Source organism: Setaria viridis, chromosome 9, assembly GCF_005286985.2.
Source record: "Setaria viridis chromosome 9, Setaria_viridis_v4.0, whole genome shotgun sequence".
Classification (NCBI taxonomy): Eukaryota; Viridiplantae; Streptophyta; class Magnoliopsida; order Poales; family Poaceae; genus Setaria; species Setaria viridis.
Window position 1 is genome coordinate 34,561,789 of NC_048271.2, and position 21,653 is coordinate 34,583,441.

Genomic DNA, 21,653 nt, shown 5'->3' on the forward strand with positions numbered 1-21,653 from the left:
AACCGTCCGATGCGCTGGCGGACGTCGGCATCACGGCTCACGGCGTCGCCATTTTGCTTACGGCGCAAGGAAAGAGGCGGGCAACTTGGCATCCAAGTTAGCGGCCGGGCGTACCCGCGCCCCGGTGGGTCCGGGGGCCACCCGTCGGCGAGCGCGCGGGGGCCGCGGGGCGGTGGGTGGAGCCGAATAATAATAACACCGAGTGGGGGGACACGGCAAAGGCGTGCGTGGACCTCGCCCTCATCTCGCTCGTCTCGTCTCCGCCCGCCCCCAACCCCCCCAATAATTCCACCGCCGCACAGCTTTCCCTGCCTTCCTCTCGCCTTCGCCTACCCCCGCCGCCGCCGCCGCCGCCGCCGATTCGCGCTGCTCTGACCTCTGACCAGTGTAATCTCTCCGGCGGGACCGCGGGAGGACCACCACCAGCAGCAGAAGCGCCGGCAGCAGCGAGCACCCCCACCTCCGGCCATCGCCGGGGATAAAGTGGGGTCGGTAGGGGAGTCCTAGGGGGTGCAAAAGGGATCGGATCGGGAGAGATGAAGCTATCAAATAATTCTTCGTCCGCTGTCTTTCCTGCTAACGCCGCCACTACTAACCCTAGGTAAGCCTCGTCGATCGGCGGATCTGCTTGTCTGACTGTCTGATTGCTCGGGGAAGAGGATCCCCGTGTATGTATGTGTGTATGTTCGATCTGGCAAAACTTTAATTTTGTTGTTGTTTCTGTAAAAGTCCTGTTACGTTTGATTGAATTATATGTACGATCAAGGTGTGAATTGTTGGGGGTAAAGCGGATTTAAGATTCCCAAGTTGATTCTATATGTTGACTCGTCAAAATTACAAATTTCTTTTGGTCCTGTGACCGCGATTCTGGTTAATTACTTGTTGGGTTATCTGAAATCCTTGTCTGTCCATGCGTGTGGCTGACTTCCCATGAGTGGATTTTGTGAGAATTCTGCTGAATTTTACCCCATGCACCTTATGCCTCCATCATCTGCTATGCTATGGATATGGTCTGTGATACAAATTTTCTGGCAAGCTGTTCAGTTTAATCAATTGCTAACTACTAATATGGGCATGAAAGAGAATTTCCAGTGCTTTAGTTAATTCATTATTCAATGGATTAGTTGATGAACCATGTTATTGTAGATTAGTAGTAGTATCATGTATCTTATTGCAACCTAACGTCCTGTGTTCATGGTTGGTACTCTGAGAAGTTGCCGCCTCTCTATCTGTCTATATGCATGCAGCATGCCGTTCCGTTATTCTTGACTTATTTTGCATGGAAAACGATAAAACAATTATCGTACTTAACGTAACAGCCAGTGAAACACGTTAAGAGTCATTTCCTCCCAGCCTCACTGCAAAATTCATCTCGTAGTTCTTCCTTTTCTGTAACCCTATATTTTTCTGTTGTATGAAAGGCAGCAACAATATCTCTTACTGATATCCGTCCGTTTTCCTTTTCAGGATCATTCTGCCTTTTCTCGTTATTGACCCGACTCTTTTTGGTTTTAGCGCTGTCCATAATGAGGTTGATCTCCAGAAGCTTTTCTATTAGATTAGTGTAAATAGTAGACTTGTTCGGGTTTAGCTTGGTTGGAAGAATTAGTCTCTGGTCCGTGTTCATTTCTGCTAGAAATAATGGCTGCGGTGAACGAAAAGGCATTGGGTAAATGCGGAAGGAACCCAAATAGTCTCAAGAGAAAGCGGGACAGCCCCGCCGCATATGATGCTGATGCCTGCCGCACCTCTGGATTGCGTCAGCGTCCTGCCAATGATTCTGCTGTTAGGTTTCATGTTGATCAAGACCGCAAGGCAAAGATCGTATGCCACTTCAACAAGCAGGTTTTGCAGAGCTATAAGAACTTCATGACTAGCGCACCACCTAAGCGTATTCTACTTCGCCAAGGAGCTGACTGGAAAGTCTTTCCAGAAAAGATTGTCAAGTTGGCCCAAGCTGACTTCAGGGCAAAAAAGACAATCACAGAAACAGGATATCAGAACCAGCTGTTTTTGCTGGATTTTGTGCATATGACATTCATAGACTCGAAGACAGGTCTTCAGAGGCCGATAGCTTGGATCGATGAAAATGGAAAGGGCTACTTCCCAGAAACTTTTCTGCAAGATGAGAAATTATTCATGAAGAAAGATTTTGGCAACGGAAATCATGAGTACATTAGTGTTGACCCAAATGGGACACAAGAAATGAATGGTCAGCTCGGAGCATCAGAAAGTTCTGCAGAAAGCTCAAACTTTGATTCAAGCACTGAAGATATTTCCAGCCTTAAGAGAGCTAGGGCTGAAAAGAGTTCCATAGGAAAAAAATATGGTGATATGAGAGAAGCGATTGGAGAAAATGAGCCATGCACTTTGTTGCCTACAGCCTGTAATCTGCTGCCGCACCAAACTAATCTGGGTGAGGTATCACGTGCTCAGCAAACTGTTGAAGCCGTGGAGAAATTGTTGCTGCAGGGGATGGGTTCTGTTATTGGATCCAAGGACATCATTGGAATCTACAGAACTCCATTATTGGATGATTGCGCACAAGTCCGTTACCATTTTCACCAAAAGCAAGTACAGGTTACCGAGTGTCATCGTGGAAATGCAAATGTCCGTTATGCATGGCTTGCTTGCTCCAAAAGCACTGTGCATGAAATGATGCTGAATGGTGTTCTGCAAGTTCATAAGCCCATCAAGTGCCCAGCCTATGGAGAGGGCACCATCCTTGCACCAGCAAATCGTTCTGATACCTGGTATATTCTTGATAAATTGTTCTATAAGCTACACATGTTATTCTCATTTCTTTTTCCAAATAATTGATGGCACCTAACTCTGTTACCTCATCTATTTTTCTTAGCTGTTCACGTGTTCTGTTATCTCATATATTTTTCTTGGAAGTTCACGTGTTCTGTTATCTCTACGTCTATGCCCCTCAGCTGTTCACACATTCCTGAATTTATAGTTCTGTTCACACATTCCTGAATTGATTTCTTTTACTAATATGTGTTCACACGGCAATTAATTACTGCTTTATTTTCTTACTCTCTTTCCTCACCAAAGTTCCTTTTCCTTCACCTAACCATTGCAAAATTCAATATTTGTATTACTTTATGCAGTGTGAAATACTCTGATGTTGATGAAAATGGCATTGTCCATATGATGTTGTGCCGTGTTATAATGGGGAACGTAGAAATAGTTCACCCTGGATCTAAGCAGCATCGACCTAGTAGTGACTATTTTGATAGTGGAGTAGATGACCTTAAAAACCCACAACATTACATTGTGTGGGATATGAATCTGAATAGGCACATCTATTCTGAGTTTGTAGTCACCATCAAATTGCCTTCTAAAACCAAAGGTAACTAATCGCAACTACTGTGTTCTTTATTTGTTTAGCTCATTTAGTAAACATCTGTGGCAACCCAAATTTACTTACTACCTAGCATTTTCTGTACCAGATTCCCTTGTCACACAACAAGATTGTCAGAATTCATCGGATGTGTCACTGGTCTTAAATTCTAGTTCACCCGACTGTATGTCAGAGGTAAGATGCTTTACATGGGGTATTAGCAAGACAGTACTGTCACACTAGAGTCAACTTTTGTTGTCATACAGACAAGTTCCACTGTTGGAGCAGCAAGAGCATGCTATTCAGATTGTGACTTGACTCAATAATTGACTTGTGATTGCATTATTGAGATTATAACTTGGAGCTGACTATATTCATTATCTATGATAGAATTCTCCAAATATGATAAGTTTCCTTGTGAAACCATGCTATGTTAGTTTTGTTTGAGTTAGTTGAAGCACCAGTTAACAATTTAATGCACGAAAACAGGAGATGAACCTTGAGGCACCTCCAGCATTGGGAGGTGGATGCGCAGCCCCCATGCTAGGAGATTCGATGGAGAAGGCTCCAAGCTCACCTTGGATGCCCTTCTCCATGTTGTTTGCAGCAATTTCTACCAAAGTGTCTCCTGAGAATATGGACATGGTTATTGGTTGTTATGAAGAATTCAAGGTCTGAATTTTCTGGATTGAAGTTGCCTTCCTTTTCTGCACTATTATGAGTGACTTATATTTGCATCATGTGTGTATTTACCAGAGCAAGAGAATAAGCCGAGCTGAACTAGTAAAGAAGCTGAGGCATGTTGTTGGTGATAGAGTGCTAATATCGACAATAATGCGGCTCCAAGATAAGGTGTGCCCACTTCCACTTCAGACTTTGTGGATTGTTGTTCTCTTAGATTCATGCTGAAAGCCTGAAAACCTGTTAGCCGTAAGGTCTGTCGGCTGAGGCCTGGGGGTTCTGGATGGACCGCCACGCGCTCAAGGCGGATCTTTTGCCGTGCACAAGCTTCATTTGAAGAGCATCAGAACAGCAGTGGTTTGATGATCTGATTATTTTCGCACTGTTTTCTGAGGAAAAATCTTTTTTTGCGTGTGTATTTGGCAGCAGTTACCACCAGTGGGGAGGCACGAGGCCAACACATCGGTGGCCAAGATGGTGGCGAAACCGTGAAGTGGTTTGGTGGGCAAGGAAGTGAGAATGGAGCAACCGGCCGACTTACATAAAAAAGGCAGCAGCGATGAAAGCCTCTTGCGTCAGTCTGTGTATGGGTGCTGTTTGTTCTTTCAGTCTGTCATAGGAGTTTATTTTGGTGAAGAATTGTATCCTGTCTTTCATCGCAACAAGGAAACAATGCATATTCATATCTAGACATCCCGTGCTTGTGAACGGATCGAATGGTTTCTGAGAGAAAAACCCCTCCATGTTTACCTTTCCGTTTACTCTTGTTTCACCATCGAGTTGGGTATTAATTAATGTCAGTTTTATGCAGTAATACTATCTTTGTTTGGGTTGTGAAACAAGAAAATGACTCGCTTGCCCTTTCATTTGTAGCGGGCGCGGCTCAAGCGCTGCCTGTTTTTTGTGCGCGCGCGCGCTGTGTAGCCGTAGTGGCGTTAGCTGAGTTCGTCGTGCGCATCAAACAGGTTGCAAACTTACACCTACCTCTCCCTTTGTTACATCCAAAAAGGCCAAAACGGAGTCCCCAGCATGCATTTTGACAAGAATTGAAATGATGAGTAGAATCCTAGTGTAATGTTATCATCTTATCATCCCTAGAATACAATTGTGGAGGAGACGATGATTCAGACGTTGGTTGGTGGGGCGTCGGATTCAGGGTCCCAGCCTGGAGGCTCGATGTTGGGCCAATCACCTCTGCAACCTAGCCTGATGTAGAGGCTCTTCTTCCCTGTTGGTTCAGACACAAACCAGCATCCCATCAGTACTTTTTATTTGAACTTGATAATTGTTGATACCTTCATCCAGCTAATTAGCAGCAAATCTTCCGCAGCCAGGGGGTAACCGGAATGTACAGGCGAAGCTACCATCTACCAAGATGAAACAAAGAACTAACCTGGCGTATACAACAGCTATCTGGTAAGCAACGTACCTGCCAGCTTCTTGTCTGCCAAGGTCAGCTGCTTGAGAGCAACGAGGCAGCCCTGCGCAACAGCTCGCGTGTACTCCGGGTCCCAACCGCCCAGCTTCACCACCACGTCCGCCTTCGCGTAAGCAACGCTTCCACTACTGACACTTCTTCGGGCTTCCTCTCTCGCCGTAGCTTCATCTGCTTGTCCAAACATGAAATCCAAACGAATGAACCTCCGGATCAACCGGTTACTACCGCAAACAAATCTATTGAGAACGCAGCTTTGCTTACCGCTAGCATCCGACACCGACAGCCAAACCGTGAACCCGGAATGAAGGTACTGCCATCTGTCGAATCTGCTCGCTGCTCCTTGCTTGCCCCCAAGAGTCGCAACGACAGTGCGGACATGGCTGCGACACACATATTATCCTTTTTATCAGAATCTTTGCAAAATGATCAGCTAGGGCTCAAGAAAGCTACTCCCTCCGTCCCAAATTACTATTCATTTTGGCTTTTCTAAATACATAACTTTTTCTATATATTTAGGCTATGTATCTAGAAAAAGCCAAAACGAATAGTAATTTGGGACGGAGGGAGTACCTGCTAAGGCTTTCCAGGACGACAGATTCCGCGTCAGCTACAGAGTCCACTCCTTCCGAAGCCACCCCTACAGTAATTGTATTTTGTTATTTCGCAGCAACAACCTAAACTGTACATGATTACAATCATATTTGGGTTTCCACCCAGTAATTGCAGTTTTATCTGTGAAATGAGCAGAGAAGGTTACATGTATCGATAGACTTTTCAGTGGCACTTTCCAACAGCTCACTCGTGCAAACCGGAAGATACCTGCAGCGTCATGATATAAGGAGACACGTTTCAGAGGCTCTTATCTGCTAATGAACAGCGACCGAGTAGATCGTCAAGTTTACCAATTCATATGTTGGGTGCTGACAACTTTTACTAATGGAGTAGAATGGTATAGCCCACATCAGAATGCAATTTGCACAGCAGTTGAATCGAAACAGTAGTATAGAAATGAGAAGCACGCACCCAATGCCCTCGGCAATCTCTTTAGCAACTGCCTCATTAATGTCTGTGTTATCACCAACAATGTGGACGCTGATTCCTGTCAATAACTGGGTGATCCCAGAAGTGAGGGACTCCCAGGATTCATCAATGTCAGGCCATTTCAACTCTTGCTCAACTTTCTTCAGGTTTACCACCAATTGATCCTCATCGATGAACCTATACGATGTAAAAGTGAGTAAATAATAGGTTCTCACAAGTAAGAGTGCAGTGCTGAATGATATACATACCATATGGTCTCTGAAGACTTAATCCTATCAAACAGTGTTTGGATATTCACCAAAGTCCTCAGCGTCCCATCAGACTTGGCTCTGATCAATAGAGACGTATCATCCACATCAACAAAAACGTCTTTTGAACTTTCAATGCCAAGCTTTTGGATGTCCAGTCTCAGCTCCACTTCTCCATTTCCATCAGTGAACTATAAACGTAAAACCAGCTGATTTCTGTTTAGAACATAAGAAGAGCCATGTCCAATAGAGTTTCTTCTACAGGATGACTTGAATTGACAGAAGAAGTTGTTCATAGCACATTCACCAATACATATTTTTTTTGAAATGAATTGGGCAGAAGAGCTGCTGATTATATTAAAAAGGAGTTCCAGACTGGAAAATTACAAAAACACCAAAGCGGCGAGAGGAAAAAACTATTAATTACACTTATCAACAACGCGCCAAAAGGGCGGAAAAATGTCTTGCGCCGGCCATACACCACATCGCGGCTTCGTCTTTGAGCTTTGTAAAGAGCATGTTGATTGTAGACTCCGTGCGATTAAAAAATCTCGCATTCCGCTCTCACCACACTGTCCAGGAGGTAAGCATGATGAGGGAGCGCATGCCTCTTCTTGAGCAGCAATTAGTTGCTGCCCTTGCCGTCCACCACGGATGTAATGAATCCGCATGCTCCCATTCTCTCGGGTGAATTGTTGGGGTAGAAACCCAGTCCGCCACCATGGCCCAAAGCCTCCGGGCGAACCTGCATTCGGCGAACAGATGCATAGCTGACTCATGTACGTTATGACAGAGCGGGCAGTTGGTTTGATTCGGCCATCCTCTCTCCTGTAATCTATCTGCCATCCAGAGACGATTCTGTATCGCGAGCCAGGAGAAAAGCTTGCAGCTCCTTGGCGCCCACACCTTCCAAATTAACACGTCGAAATTTGTAGATGCCGAGCCTATGAACTGGGCGCTGTAGGCGGATTTGGCCAAGTAGTTGCCATCTGGACTGAATTTCCATGTGATCTCATCCTGAACTCCTGGCCTTAGTGCAACTTGCTGGATGAGTCTCCATAACAGGACAAGCTCTTGAAGATGTTGCACTGAGAAGCTATCATGCTGCAGATTGATGTCCCTGATTCAGTTTTTTTATACAAAGCTTCCCTCAGACTCCGATTCTTCCTCCTTGAGACCAAGTAAATGCACGGCACCAAGTCCCGCAGGCGCTGACCTTGCGCCCAGCTGCTGTGCCAGAAGTACATATGCTTACAATTGTTCTATTTTTTTCGATTGTAACATGCACTTATGTTCCCTTAGGTCTGAAATATTTAGGTGTGCTTTGGAGGGATGCAGAAAAGCATGATGATGAGAGCTTGCCCTGGACCTATTTCAGAATCACAGAAGCATTCTTCACCATTGTTTTTTGGTCACTACTGGTAATACCAATTTAAATCAGTATATGTAATTCTGTTTTTGTCATGGACAGAGTTGAACGAGTAGGAAACTTGGAGCTACCTTACAATTTTCTCAAGAGATGGATCAATTGTGAAACTTAATTGGCAATGTACTCCCTCTATCCCTAAAAGAAAGTCATTCAAGTTTTGTCCTAAGTCAAACCATGTCAAGTTTGATCAAGCCTATATATAAAAAAAGTATAAATATTTGTGATATCAAATAAGTATCATTAGATTTATCATGAAATATTTTTTCATAGTATGCCTATTTAGAATCACCAAATGTTGACATTCTTCTATATAAACTTAGTCAAGCTTAAGATAGTTGACTTGGATAAAACTAGAATGACTTTCGGGACGGAGGGAGATTGCAGATTTAACTAGTAAGCATTGGTAATGAGGAAACGACCAAGAGTTTGCAGGCATTAGATTTGGGACACGAACAAATGAGCAATCGGGAGTAGTGATATGGCGGAATTTGCTGCGTCAGACAGCAGAGTGCTCGCCCAATCCTTACGGGCACCAGCAGATAAGGTAGCAGGCAAACAAGTAAGCAACCCCAAAAAAGACTAGTAATGCTACACAGTGAGAAGGGTAATAGGTATAGCAGCTTGCCTCGTAGTCCTTGGACGGTGCGGCCGACGCGGACACGGAGGCTCGGGGGCGGAGGCGAGTCGCCGGCGAGAAGGCAGAAAAAGGGGAGCGGGACTGACGAAATGGGGTCGGGGTGGCAGGGAGGCGAAGCCGACGAGGGCTGGAGACGCGGCTGCGCTGGTGGGGACTTGCCTTTGTGGTGAAGGGCGTGGGGATAGAGGAGCAAGCGGCCATGGCAGCTGCCTCTATCATGGCTGACTGCTGCCTGACTGACTCCGAGTCTGTGGAGGCAGCCTCTGCCGCTAACCTGTCTGTCCAAGAAGATGATGGCATGCCTACCTGCCTGTTGTCCATCCTTCTCTTTGGGCCTTTTGTGTTATTGGGCTGAGCCATGTATCTCATGGGGCTAAATCCATCCTTCTCTTTTCATCGGCCTGGCCCAATGGGTCGCGGAGACATGTTTTCCTTACGTTTTGATAGTATATTCTTCCAAATGTGAGCCAGCTTGTGACATTATTCTTCCAAATGTTAGCCTAAATTGTTCAGGCAATATGTTAATGATACAGCTGCTATACTCTTAACGATGGGAGCTCCATAATACGCGTGCAATCCTTCATTTGTATGGCACTAGCAATAGCCGTGGCCTCCTAATCACTTACGATTCTTCACTGTATATATGAATAGAGAGAGGAACACCTAGTATCAGAAAGAGATCCGGTGATTCTAGGTGTACCCTATTCTGATACTAGGGCCAACAGGATGGTGTGCGTGAGGATCATACTCCTGTTCGTCGTGCTCTTCGCCTGTCTAGCTTCCCCTGCATTGAGTAAGTTCTCTGAATCTCTGGCGCACACATGTCATCATGACGCACTAATCTGATGGCAAATCGCTGCATCAGGTCGTCGGCAGCCACTGAAATCTGAAAGTGCTAGTGCTATCGAGGTTACACCGGTGGACGCAAGGTAATAAATAGCGAATAGCGGGTTGGTAGCGGATTGACGTCGAGGTAGCGGATTGCGGATAGCGGGCGATATTGCGGACGATAAGTTCCAATAGCGGCACCTAATAATCTCACATAATTTTAATTATATATACATCATGAATAATAAGTATAAATAGATATTTAATTGCATACAAACAACTGATGTCTCACATGCTTAAATTAAGAGTGTAAGACGGCAAAGGTCTATGAGGATTAGGAGGAGCTCGAGTCGAGTATGTGAATCGGCGGCGCTGGCGAAGGGCGGCGGCACCGGCAAAGTGTGGTGGCGGTGGCGTGTTCTGGATGGCAAGGTCGAATGGCCGATGGGGGTCCACTGGTGGGCTGGGCTATTAGGGTTTTTTTCCACACTATTGCGGCCTGCTACCACCGCTATTGCGGCCCGCTATAGCGCAATTGCGGTCGCAAAGTTCCAAACAGCAACAGCCCGACCGCTACCTAGTAGCGATAGCGGCAATAGGCCGCTACCGCTATTGCGGCCGCTACCGCGGCTATTTAGTACTTTGGGTGGACGAGAGCAAGATCTACATAGTATTCTGCATCCTCGCGGATTGCAAGAACGCCGGCCATCCCTGGCAGGACTGCTACTGCTGCGGAAACGTGTATCGGAAGGAGAGCTGCCACCCGACGCTGGCAGAGTGCAAGGCCCATTGCCCCCTGTGCAACCCCAGCTGCTCGCCGTCGCCGCCGACCGTCAGGTCGACGATGGATGGACCCGCGCTCGCAGCAACGGATGCTACCTGAATAATGTGGCGTCCTTTTGCGTTTCAGCATTTTTTGCTCTGGTTTCTTTTTTGCTTCCTGTAATGTTCGGCGAGTCAGTTTTTGGTCTCTTTCTTTTTTGATGAGGAAGTTTTGGTCTCTTTTTCCGAAAGTGACGATATTAACACCGGATCTCTCTCTCTCTTTCTCCCTCCCTCCCTCTCTCTCTCTCTGTTGCTTGGGCTGCTGGGCACGGCCACGGCCGTGGTGGTCTACCAGTGGGGTTGCGGCTAGCGGCTTTGGGACTTCTTTTTTAGGATGTGCACGTGCTTGTCCCAGCAGACTAACCGATGTTAGGACTAAACGAACTACTCTCCGATATTAGTCATGACTTATACAATTAGTTTTTATCATTAGTCCATATTTAGCCAAACAAAATTCTAGTCAGAACAGGCCTTAATATCATACTGCGGTGCCGATCCACCGACAACTGACAACAGGAAAGAACAGCAACACCACCAGGATACCAAGCATTCGAAAAGATGAATCGCTATTGAATTGAATGTTAAGCAGCAGCTGGTTGAAGCAACAAAAGAATACAGTTAGCCATAGTGTAGCAGCTAAGCTTGTTTACAAGAAATTACAAAAGGAAAAGGCCGTAGGTACAATGAGAGAGACAGATATACAGCTACAGCTAGCTAAATGCTCTAAACACTTGCAGAGAAGAGAAATCAAAGTAGCGAGGTTCTCTTAAATTTCTGGCACCGACAGGCAGGCATCAAAGAGCCAGCGGCAGTGACCGAGAACCTCCAGCAACAAGAATATTATCACGTGTGTGTCTTCTAAGCGTGCTCCCAGAGGCCTCAAATTGGAGGCCCTGCTGCACAAAAGAATCGATTAGCCAGCCACTTCCTTTGCTGCCAAATTCTAAAGTCAGTCTGCACCTGTGCTAATCAAATCAGCCTCGCCACCATCCACCACCTGATCCATCCAGTCCTCTCTTCTGTCACCTCGTGTGTAGTTAAAATGCACCTAAACAAAGAATTCGTCTGCTTAGTAGAGGTTAGCACCTGCAATTGCCCTAGAATGTCCATGGACAACCAAGCGACAACTTGTCATCCCTTGCAAATCTCTGCCCGGAACTGCGCTGCTGCTCAAGCTGTCTACTGGCACTAGAAGGTAGCCGGATTTTCACTCGTTTTGGACGGAGCTCTGCCGTGGCATCTCTAGTTCTTTCTGCAAACTCTTCTCGAGAACTGCTGGAAGGCGGACATGACTGTGGTTTCGCACCATGACTTGCATCATTATGCTGAGTTTCCAACTGCCGCCGCTTTATCCTCCAAGAAATGGGAACCATGTCCTCTCTTTCATCATCAGAAGAGGCAGGATTTGAGCTCTTCTGGCTCATACGGACAGAACGAACTGAACAAGTATCAGGTTCTTCTAGGCGCTTACTGGCCCGTTGTACTTCAGGATGCACCTTCTTCAGCCGCCTCAGAACCTGATGATAACAAGTTAATATTATATTAGAAACAGCTTGCACACTATACAAAAAGTAGAAAATTGATTCTAATATTCCTATTCAAGTTTCTCTGTCCAAAGTTCCAAATTTGTCTTGGGCTACTAACTTTGGGCTTAAAGAACTTAGGTGTCGAATAGCTCCAGCTGGAAACTTAGCAATATGATATATAATGTGGCTGAGTCAATTATATACTATCTAAAAACTGACATTTCTGAAAATATTTGTGACAGACAGTTTAAGTAGCATCACAGTTCACTAATCAACAGTTCATCATGCCTACTGAATTAAGTTTTCCCAAGTGAACCACTCCAAAGGGACAAAAAATAACATACCTGCTGTTCAGATAAGTTTGATATCTTTGCGTCAGAAGTAGGTTTATCAGATGAGGTGGACCTGCGCTTGACTCGGAAAATTTCAGATTCAGAATCAGAATTATCACTGCATTCCATGGCTGAAGCATTACATGAACCCAGTCCATTACAAGCATCATCCATGCCAGATGAAATCTCATCCATAGCATAAGTTACTTCGGTCACTGATGTGTTTATTGCCTGCTTGGAAGTGGAGTAAAACTGGTTAGTTTGTGCGGCATGGACATAAAAGAGCAAGAATATTAACTAACAATGATAGCAGTTGGAAAATTGTTTCAATACAGGCCAAGTAAACCCACCCTTGCTTCTGAAAATCTGGGCGTCTCATGATGCGCAGGAGATGTCAAAATTGATACTGCAGGACAACTCTTTCCATCATCAGCTGTAACAAAGCCTGAAATGCCAGTTTTATTGTTGCTAAAATCCGGCGTAGTCCCAAAATTTGGGACACGCTCAACATTTAAATCAGATATCTCAGCCTCCTTAGATGAGCCAATGCAAAGCCTTTCCTTGTACAAGGAAATATCCTGCTCAAATTTTCTTGATAGAGCCTCTAGCTCCAGTATGTCCTCTCTAACATAGACAACACGGTTGGACTTACAAGGGCAGCTCCGGACTTCTTGTTCTGCATCCCCAATCAAATCGAAGAGTTAGGCAAAAAGAAGATAATGAGAAAAAAATTACCAAAGCAGCAGCTTTCAGCATAAATTACCGTGATGTAGGCAGACAGGATCAAAGTTACATCCACACAACACGTGTGTGATGTAGCAATCACGCCGGCACATGCTACAGGACAGATTTGGAAAAGTTTTTGGCTTATAGCATATTTGAGAGCCCATTTTAGCAAGTAGGCCACGTGCACGTCGCTGGAATCGCATCAACCGCACGAAGCAGGATTTCACACAATATTGGGAATATGGATGTTCTGACTTATCCAAGAATTCTGGATCACAAGTCAACAGCTTTTGGGACAGAAGCACAGCAGAACGACAGAGTAGCTCCTCATGTGCAAGCAATGGAGTTCTGTTCAAAAGTGCGTAGCGCTTGCTAGCCAGAGAACCCAAAGGAAACCAATCACCAATAGCAAAATTAACAGCCTCTCCACAATTAAAACCTGGGCAATTCACAAATTTCTTAGAATACAGAGATACAAAATGCAGCAAAGAAATATTTGTTAAAAAAACACAAGGCATACCATGGCTAAAGCCCGCGTGGTAAGAACGAGGGAAAGTAATAACAAACTCCCCAGGTCTTTGTACAGCCCTATATACAGGAACATTGTGATCTAGTAAGACATTAGGAGGGAACATTGTTGTCTTCCCCAGTAGAACATCAAATGCTGCATCCTCCCCATCACCAATCAAAATGTCCTTGTTATATACATACTGGCTAGCAACCCTTTCAAACCCAGGGGCCGCATCGCCTGGTATCCCGTACCACGTTTTAAATGCCCCACAGTGATGGTAATTGATGCTGATTAAATGATCAAAATGTCAGGATCCTTAGCCTTTAAAAACAAGTAGGTAATCATTCTCAACAAGAATCAAGATTTTTACCTGTACAAATAATGGTCTTCCACATGCCATGCAAACATGCTGAAAAGCATCCCAATATAAAGCATTGGATCTGTTACTCCCTGTTTTGGATCAGAGTATTAGCAATCATGACATGTGCCACAGTAAACAATATACAGCGCAAATAGAACAGTTTTATTACTTACTGGAATTGGCATCTGAAGGAGTCTCAGAACAGAATTGGGGAGCCGTGAAAAATTCTATAGACATAAAAAAACATCGATAAGGACCATGTAGCAAATGCGACACAGAACCACACACGGGCGATGAGCTCAAGAGAATATTCACCTTGAGGTTCCAATTGCTTTTCCCAAGTTGATCATGAGGAGAAGAAGAGAAGGCACTCCCATCAACATCACAAGCATATTCTACGAAATCCATTTTGCCAAAAGCAATTTCACGCCAGAATTCCTCCTCCACATACCTAGCTGGGAGACAACTAGCGCTGGAATATTTCTTAGAGAACACTTTGTTGGCCATTCTCTCATAGTCTCTGAATGTGTACTTTCTGCAGATTCATGCCAATCATGATGAGGCAAGGAAAATAAGCTAAAACAGTAATGAAAATAGAAAAAGAGTGGGCGTATACCTTCCACTCATGAAGAAAGTGACTGTATCATCTTCAGCCCATTCAGCTAGACGAAGGGGCTGAACCCTAGTCATGAACTTAAAATTGGGCTGTTCCTTCATCAGCACAACACCAGCAGGAACAGAAGCACTTACTGGAGCCACGATTTTGCAAATACCTGGAATAGAAGTAAAGCAGTGGTAATTATTGAAAAGGTCCAGCAAGGCTGTTGGATCAATGAGTGAGAGACATTTATTATTGAACGATGATGCTAAAAGGAGCTGTACCATATTTTGCAGCCTCAGGTGAAATCTTCTGTATATAAGCAATGGGATCCTCAAACTCTTCCCTGGTGGGAGAATACACAGGGCACTCTGGTATCTTGTTGATCCATTCAAGGTTGGACATATCAAACTTCTCCACCTTGCGCTTTGCAAAAGGATCCTTGTCCTGGACATTTCCAGATACACCTGTTCCATTGTTTGAATGCAATCTGACCCCACAGTTTACGGGGCTCCGCAAGGCATCCCCGCCGCTTCTAGCAGCCACCGCAGGATTGTCGCCCACTTCATTCTGAGCGCTAAGACGCATCCTCTCGAGCCTCCTCCGCTTCAGGGTCTCAAGGCCATTCCTGACCTCTGCGGGGAGATAACTTCTACCCTCCACCTGTGGCATAGGTAAACACGTCAATTTTGGATGTGAACAAGAGTATCATTTACTGCAGCCAGTATTGCAAGTGGGCATTGACCAACAGAGACAGAAAACTCAATCAACACCAACAGTTGGGATGCCACAGATTAGTTTCAGGTAGTACCAAAAGAGCAGCAACTCGCAACCAAGTCAAGAAAGCTGTAAGTATTGAAATCAAACACGGCACATTGATATTCTCGGGGTTGTTTCCCTACCACGGCCATGGTCACAATCAGTCGGCCATCTGGATTTTTGCAGCTATCCACTCTAGTGTGTATACCCAACCATTCATAACAGGTTACAGTTGCTTAATTACACCCAAAAAACATGATTAAGTCATGGGCTTAACTTTGCGCTAGAACTAGAACAACAGCGTAATGAGAACACATAAAAAAACGGCGTGTAGGCCCTTCGCGAAGAAAGAATAAGAAAGCAAAGAAAGAATAAGAAAAGAAGAGAAATCTTCCAAGCAAACGCGGTCAAAGGGAGGCGATTACGCACATGCGTTACGACCATGGTGGAGCTGACGGAGAAGAAATTTGTGGAAAAGGGCGGTGGGATGTGGCGCACAAACACGACGGGAGCCCCACACGGCAAGAATAGGACAGCGCCCCGTAACTTGACTTGTACAACTAGCAATTCAGCAGGAGTATCTCCAGCCTCATATACTAGCATAACCCAAACGAAAAGGAAACGAAAGCTGGGAAGGAGAGGGACCGAGCCCGATACCCGTACGGGGAGGGGTGAAAATTCCGTGTTACGACAGGTGGTGGCCAATGAGGGTAGGGTAGAAACTAGGAAGCTTCGAGTTGACCTGTTCGCCCAGGTCTCGTGAATCTGATGTAATCCGAAACGGAGGCCGGATTTGACGAGTTTTCTCAGGGAGGACTAAAGGGCTCCTACTTTTCCAGCATTGACGGGCCGGGAATTCGCCGGGAGGCGGCAAAACCAACGAGATTACCTAATTGGGTAAACAAAAGGGAAGGGGGGGGGGGTGGAGCAATTCACGCGCGCTAATTGACGGCTAGCTATGGAACCTTCTCCGCCCCGAATTGTCGCAATTGGCGGCGAAATCAACTGGTTGGGCCATTAATTGGCTCTATTCTAATTGAGAAGAGAATTCGGTTTGGTTTCTCGCGGAACAGCAGGGGAGAAAAAAACAGAGGAAGGGAAGGAGACGAATCAAACAGTAACCAACCAACAACGAGGGCGAGGCACGTAGCGGTAGCGGCGGCGGATAATTACGGCGGCGAGGCGACGAGCGGGCACGCGGCGGAGGGAAATTGGCGCAGATCTGCGCGAGGGAGGGAGGGACTCACCATGTCGCGGGCGGGGCGGCCGGTTCCGGAAGCTCCTAGCGAAATCCCCGGCGGCGCGGGTCCCACATTCCCCTCTCGGAGCTCCCCCGGCGAGCGGGCGGGCCGGGGATCCGGAGCGCCAGGAACAGGGAGGCGGCCTCCTCCTCCTCCTCTCTCTGTATCTTCTCGGCCCTTGTTCGTTAGTTTCCCGCGCGACGCCGGACAGAGAGAGAGGGGCGGGGGCGGGGAGGGCCAGCAATGGGGGTGGGGGAGGGCGGTGGGCCCCACCGGTGGGCGGCGGTGGCCGGCGAGAGGTCGGCCGCCGCCCGTGAGGGGAAGGCGAGGCGGGGCGGGGAGGAAGGGAAGAGGCGAAGGGGAGGGGAGGGAGGAGTAAACGGGACGGAACGGAACGGGGCAGACGTGGGTGGTGGTTAGTATTTGTTGCGGGCCGCGGGGGGGGGGGGGGGGGGGGGGGGGGGGGGGGGGGGGGGGGGAGGAGGTTGGAGTAGTAGCAGGCTAGCAACCGAACGAGACGGCAGGGGCGTTATGGGAAACCCCCCACAGCCGCAAAAGGGCATGGGAGGGGGAGGAAAGCGCGGAGCAGGCGGGCAGCGCAGGGCAGATGACTTGTACTGCCGCCCCGCCTCGTGGCCTCACTCCCTTCCTCTCTCTCTCTCTTTCCCCTGCTTTTTCTCTCTTTCTCTCTCTCACTTGTGTGTGCGGTGGTGGTTGTCGTCGCAGTCCGTCCGTGCCGGACCCGTGGCCGCCCGCGGGACGGACGACCACCAGAGAGGAGGGGGGTCGAGCAGCCGAGTCCGGGGTTTGGTCCACCAAACGCCCACCGCTAACGGAACCCTTCCTTCCAATGAATCTCGCGCTCATCCAATCCGTCCCTGCCCTCCCAACAGAACAACCGCTCCGGGTTGTTCACTTGTCCTCTCTCTCTCTCTCCCTCTTCCGCCCGTGCCCCTGCTGCCACTGCCAGGGTGGGTGCTCTTTATTATATTCTTTAATTAAAGCGGAGTATTTTTTTTTCCTGGCAGAGAGAGAGGGTGGGGGGTGGGGAGGAGAGGAGCACGGGTCGCTGCCACCTGCATCCATGTGCACCAGTTTTTACAGCCTATCCTATCCACCTGGCCACACCACCGGGCAGGCAGTTGGCCTAAAAGCGCACCACCCTACACCGCCCCTGCTCTAGGCTCCTACCGCAGCTTCACTTGTACTGCTCCGTAATTTGCTGCGTGCACACGCACGGGAATCCTTGTTTTGTCCTGGCATTCCACTGCGACTGTAGTTCCGGCAGCAGGTTTCACCTGTATGGCTCGATTGGATTTAGCCGGGAGAAAAAGACTCTTCCATCTCAATTCTGTGAGCCGTTGCACGCGAGTCAATTAGTAATTATAGTATTGCCAAAATTATGAAATATGCACATGCTATAATAAACAAGAGACATGTGTCATTTACCCGGTATGGTAGGTCCACCCATGAGACGTAGATCAAGAAAAAAGTGTAGATATTTAAGGCGATTCATTAATCATTATGTTATGAACCGAGGCCATCCTCGAGTTAGACAAGAAATTCCCATATATCCGAAAAAGATAAGAGAAAGTTAGATATGATACTCTCCTTTCTTAATAATAAACTAAATGAAGTCAGCAAGACAAAGCGATTTAATAACCAAACTTGTCAAATCGAGAAGTGAGATTAAAATGATTTTCATCCTAGCCATCGAAGGTGTCACCTCATGGGTTTCATTCCCCGCCATGATCATCAAAGAAATCTAGTTTCTCTAGTTACCTATGGCGATTGGTTAAAAATTAAACCAATTGAGTTCAAATGAAGTGAAAAAAAAAGATTCATGACCTAAACATCCCAATGGTCAAAAAACTGAGATGGAAGAGGCATTCTTTTCTTGTGGCTGTTGGTCAGGACTTGCCCCGTTTGGATCCCGTTGGGATTATGGAAATCTAGATAGTTGATGGAGATTATAAGAATTCGGATTCTGGATAGTAATGATCTAGTATGTTTGGATCCTAAGATTATAATCTGGATAGTGGGTTGGTTGAGAAAATGAATGGTGTATAATGCTCTTAGTTTGGGTAGGGAAAAGCTATGTGGGAGGGGTACATCATTCTTTCCCAATCTCTAATCCCCAAATAGTTAGGTTGAACCGTTGAAGTGGATAGTGGGATTATTGGAATTTAGGAGGCTGGATTCTTATAATCCACACTAGAATCCAACCCGTTTGGATTCCCTAGTGATTCTTTTTATTGGATTATATAATCTCTAGTGATCCAAACGGGTTCTTATTTACGGATGAGGTACGTGGACACGGTTATTGTATAAGGTTTATAAAGCACTTCAATATTCGGGGATGGCCTATATCGAATTATGATTTCATGGAAGACTCACTAGTTGAGAAAAGATAATCCTCCGCATTCTAAGGAAAGATGATGTCTTGTCTTTTTTACATTGTCCTAGCGGCAGACAAGGAGTAAAAGTTCTCTGAAAAATGAAGGAAAATCGCAAGGCACTTTGGTTATTTGCTAGGACGACGACGACGCAAAATGGAAGAAGCCGGCCAAATGCCCTATACCCAACCGCTACCTTGTGTGCATGAACTAGCAAGTATGGGTTTCAATTGTAGCGTAGCAGCAGTCAGGTATTGGTGGCAGCAAATACAATACAATGTAGAGCCAGTGCACTCGGCGCTTCCTATTGGGCGGTGGACTGCGGGGAGGCAGGGGCATTCACCTGGTGGTCACGGCACCACCACCTGCTACAGTGCAGCTACTGGATCCAGGGGCTCCAGGCTAGCTAGTAGTGCTAGCTAGGCTAGTCCAGTGGCTCCGGCTGCAACCTCCACGCGAGGCGCGTACCTTCATTTTTATTTCGTTCACGGGCGCAGGGCAGAGCCGCAGCAGAGCAGCCGAGGAGGAGCTCCATGGCCTGGCGTGGTTGGCTCGGTGGTGGCGTGGCGAGCCGGAGCCCAGAGCCCAGGATCGAGCGAGCCGGCCGGTGACGGGACGGGACGTCGGGACCGAACAGAACAGGAGGCGCGGCATCCCGGGCGGGCCGCCCGTGGGATGGCGAAAGGTGTCCCGTACGGACGGTTGGGATGGGAGGGCAGGGGAGTCCCGTTCTTTTCCCACGGTAGCCGTAGGTGGTACGGGGGCCTGGGGTGGTGGTTACGCGGTTGGACCGGAGGAAGGAGAAGGAATCCGGGGCCGGCCGGTCGGCTGGCTCGGGAGCTCAGCTGACTCATCGCCGTCGTCGTTGTCCTAGTCGCCACACGACCACAGGAGAGACCCGAAAGGGAGAGTGCCCGCGTGGCCGGGCCTGGGGCTCCCGCGGTTTTTTTGGTTCCCTGCCGCGGTTTGCGAGCTTCCGGGCTTCCGGCGGTCGCCGTTGCTTTCCGCTACGCTCTGCCGGCGCAGAAAGTATCGCAGAGCGCCTGTCACATGCATATGCTCGTGCAGAGGATTATGTATGGATCGATCGAGGTCAGTAAAGTAATGTGCTAGTAGCACTATTATTCCGTTGTGTTTGTGTTTGATTTCAGTTGGGCTGGGTTGACCATCATCAGTAGTCCGGTGGGGACGGGACGGATGGAGGTCAGGAGGTGGTTGACCTTGCCTTTCCTCTTTTCCAGCAAGGGCAGGAGCAGGCAGCATGGTGGTAGTACAATTTACGAGTGCCGGTACGGTGTAGCCATCACCCATTCCCATTCTGCCATTCATCTTTATTTTTTTTCCTTTTTCCGGTACATCTTCCATTCCTCCCAGCTTATAATTCATAGTATATCCCGCTCAACCGCTGCTGAGAGCGCTCGATCACGCCAGGGGCAGGGAATCCTCGCCAACCCGCACATAATCATCGCCATCCTCATCCGCTCAGCAGCAGCATGCATGACATGGACAGAGATCTGCCGCCAGAAAAAGCAGGTATATGCATCGGTCATTCAGTTCGCCTGGGGACCGGAGGAGGGGCGTGCAAACCCGCAAGCCCGGGTGCTTTCGAGTCTACCCTGCCCGCCCCCACCTGCCGCCGCTCACGTCATCGCCGTAGGGTACGGGTGCCCCAAGCACCGGTCTCTCGCTAAACCCGATTACCTGCGGCTGTGCACGTGGTTGATGTCTGGGCGCTCAAAGTATCATCATCCGATCCTCCACAATTGTCCGTGCTTGTCAGGTGTTGACGCTGCCGCTAAGCGACAACTTTTTTCGCTGCGTGGCGGGTACGAGCACTCGTTTTTTTCCAGAATCGGGAGAGAAAGAGCAGGGCAGGGCAGCCAACACCCCCAAGGCAGGATTACAACCCCGCCCATCCGTATCGGCAGGCGCCGTATCCGGCGGTTTTTTTTTCTCGGAAAAATTAGTTCATCACCATCGAAAGATCATGAGTTCCAAAAAAAAAATACCAAGAGCGGTACCACTAAAAGTTCCCAACATTAGCTGGAAGTCAGTCCGTGAGTTTTCAACTGTGCAAATCTGTTAACTAGAAGAAACATGTCCCAAACCGTTACAACAGATAAGGAGGTGTTTGTTCCAGGATTAAAATTTAGTCATGTCACATCTAATGTTTAAATACTGATTCATTAAATATAGGTTAATTACAAAATCAATTGCATGAACGAAGGTTAATTCGCAAGATGAATTTATTAAGCTTAATTTAAGTATGATTTGACCATGTGATGCTACAATAAATATGTGTTAATTATGAATTAATTAGGATAAATAGATTCATCTCGCGAATTAGCTACAGCTTATGTAGCTGTGACTCGAACCGGAAAATTAGTCCAGGATCCCGACACCCCTAGAAGACAAAAAGGGAAAGAAGCACATGCCCCTAAACTGACACCATTTCAACGTGAGATTTCAACACAAGCAATGTCCGTGGCAAACTGGCAACATATGCAGCATCAATCGCATACAAAATCCATCCAGAAATTACAGGAACATGTGCATCTCGCAACTAATTGCAAGCTAATCTACTGACAATCACTAGAGGAACTATGTGCCCACCGGGGATCTCAATTTGATGAATTGTTCCACCTCTGCTTGCTGCTCAGCACCTCACGTGCACACTGGAGGAGGCGGATGGTGCACCGTGCACGGAAGTAATGGAGGCGGCAGACG

General features: G+C 47.2%; 3 protein-coding genes across 7 annotated transcripts; 1 reads left to right on the forward strand and 2 right to left on the reverse strand.

Moving 5' to 3' along the window:
• Window positions 1-236: 236 nt before the first annotated feature.
• LOC117835889 (inactive poly [ADP-ribose] polymerase RCD1) lies at window positions 237-4,844 on the forward strand. 4 transcript variants are annotated; one of them, XM_034715211.2, is made up of 7 exons: window positions 238-601; window positions 1,468-2,753; window positions 3,117-3,358; window positions 3,459-3,544; window positions 3,839-4,021; window positions 4,106-4,201; window positions 4,457-4,844. In XM_034715211.2, the coding sequence occupies exons 2-7, from the start codon at window positions 1,642-1,644 to the stop codon at window positions 4,520-4,522; spliced, it is 1,785 nt and encodes a 594-aa protein (XP_034571102.1). In that variant the 5' UTR covers window positions 238-601; window positions 1,468-1,641; the 3' UTR covers window positions 4,523-4,844. The 4 variants fall into 4 exon arrangements, with proteins under 4 accessions (XP_072147251.1, XP_034571102.1, XP_034571104.1 ...); XM_034715213.2 differs by lacking the exon at window positions 4,457-4,844 and adding an exon at window positions 4,278-4,430; XM_034715212.2 differs by having other exon boundaries at window positions 239-601; window positions 4,460-4,844.
• A 152-nt stretch (window positions 4,845-4,996) lies between these two features.
• On the reverse strand, window positions 4,997-9,101 carry LOC117835890 (probable inactive shikimate kinase like 2, chloroplastic). The gene is made up of 8 exons (XM_034715214.2): window positions 8,812-9,101; window positions 6,758-6,948; window positions 6,492-6,686; window positions 6,226-6,287; window positions 6,039-6,105; window positions 5,730-5,848; window positions 5,460-5,636; window positions 4,997-5,258 (listed from the first exon to the last, which is right to left on the reverse strand). The coding sequence occupies exons 1-8, from the start codon at window positions 9,040-9,042 to the stop codon at window positions 5,155-5,157; spliced, it is 1,146 nt and encodes a 381-aa protein (XP_034571105.1). The 5' UTR covers window positions 9,043-9,101; the 3' UTR covers window positions 4,997-5,154.
• A 1,924-nt stretch (window positions 9,102-11,025) lies between these two features.
• Window positions 11,026-16,956, reverse strand: LOC117838890 (lysine-specific demethylase JMJ706). Of its 2 annotated transcripts, none has more exons than XM_034719083.1 (11): window positions 16,537-16,956; window positions 14,815-15,193; window positions 14,549-14,705; window positions 14,248-14,467; window positions 14,106-14,159; window positions 13,942-14,021; window positions 13,581-13,858; window positions 13,098-13,499; window positions 12,685-13,010; window positions 12,347-12,565; window positions 11,026-11,993 (listed from the first exon to the last, which is right to left on the reverse strand). In XM_034719083.1, exons 1-11 carry the CDS (start codon window positions 16,537-16,539, stop codon window positions 11,574-11,576), a joined length of 2,538 nt encoding a protein of 845 aa, XP_034574974.1. In that variant the 5' UTR covers window positions 16,540-16,956; the 3' UTR covers window positions 11,026-11,573. The 2 variants fall into 2 exon arrangements, with proteins under 2 accessions (XP_034574974.1, XP_034574973.2); XM_034719082.2 differs by lacking the exon at window positions 16,537-16,956 and adding an exon at window positions 15,719-16,173.
• Window positions 16,957-21,653: the final 4,697 nt, after the last annotated feature.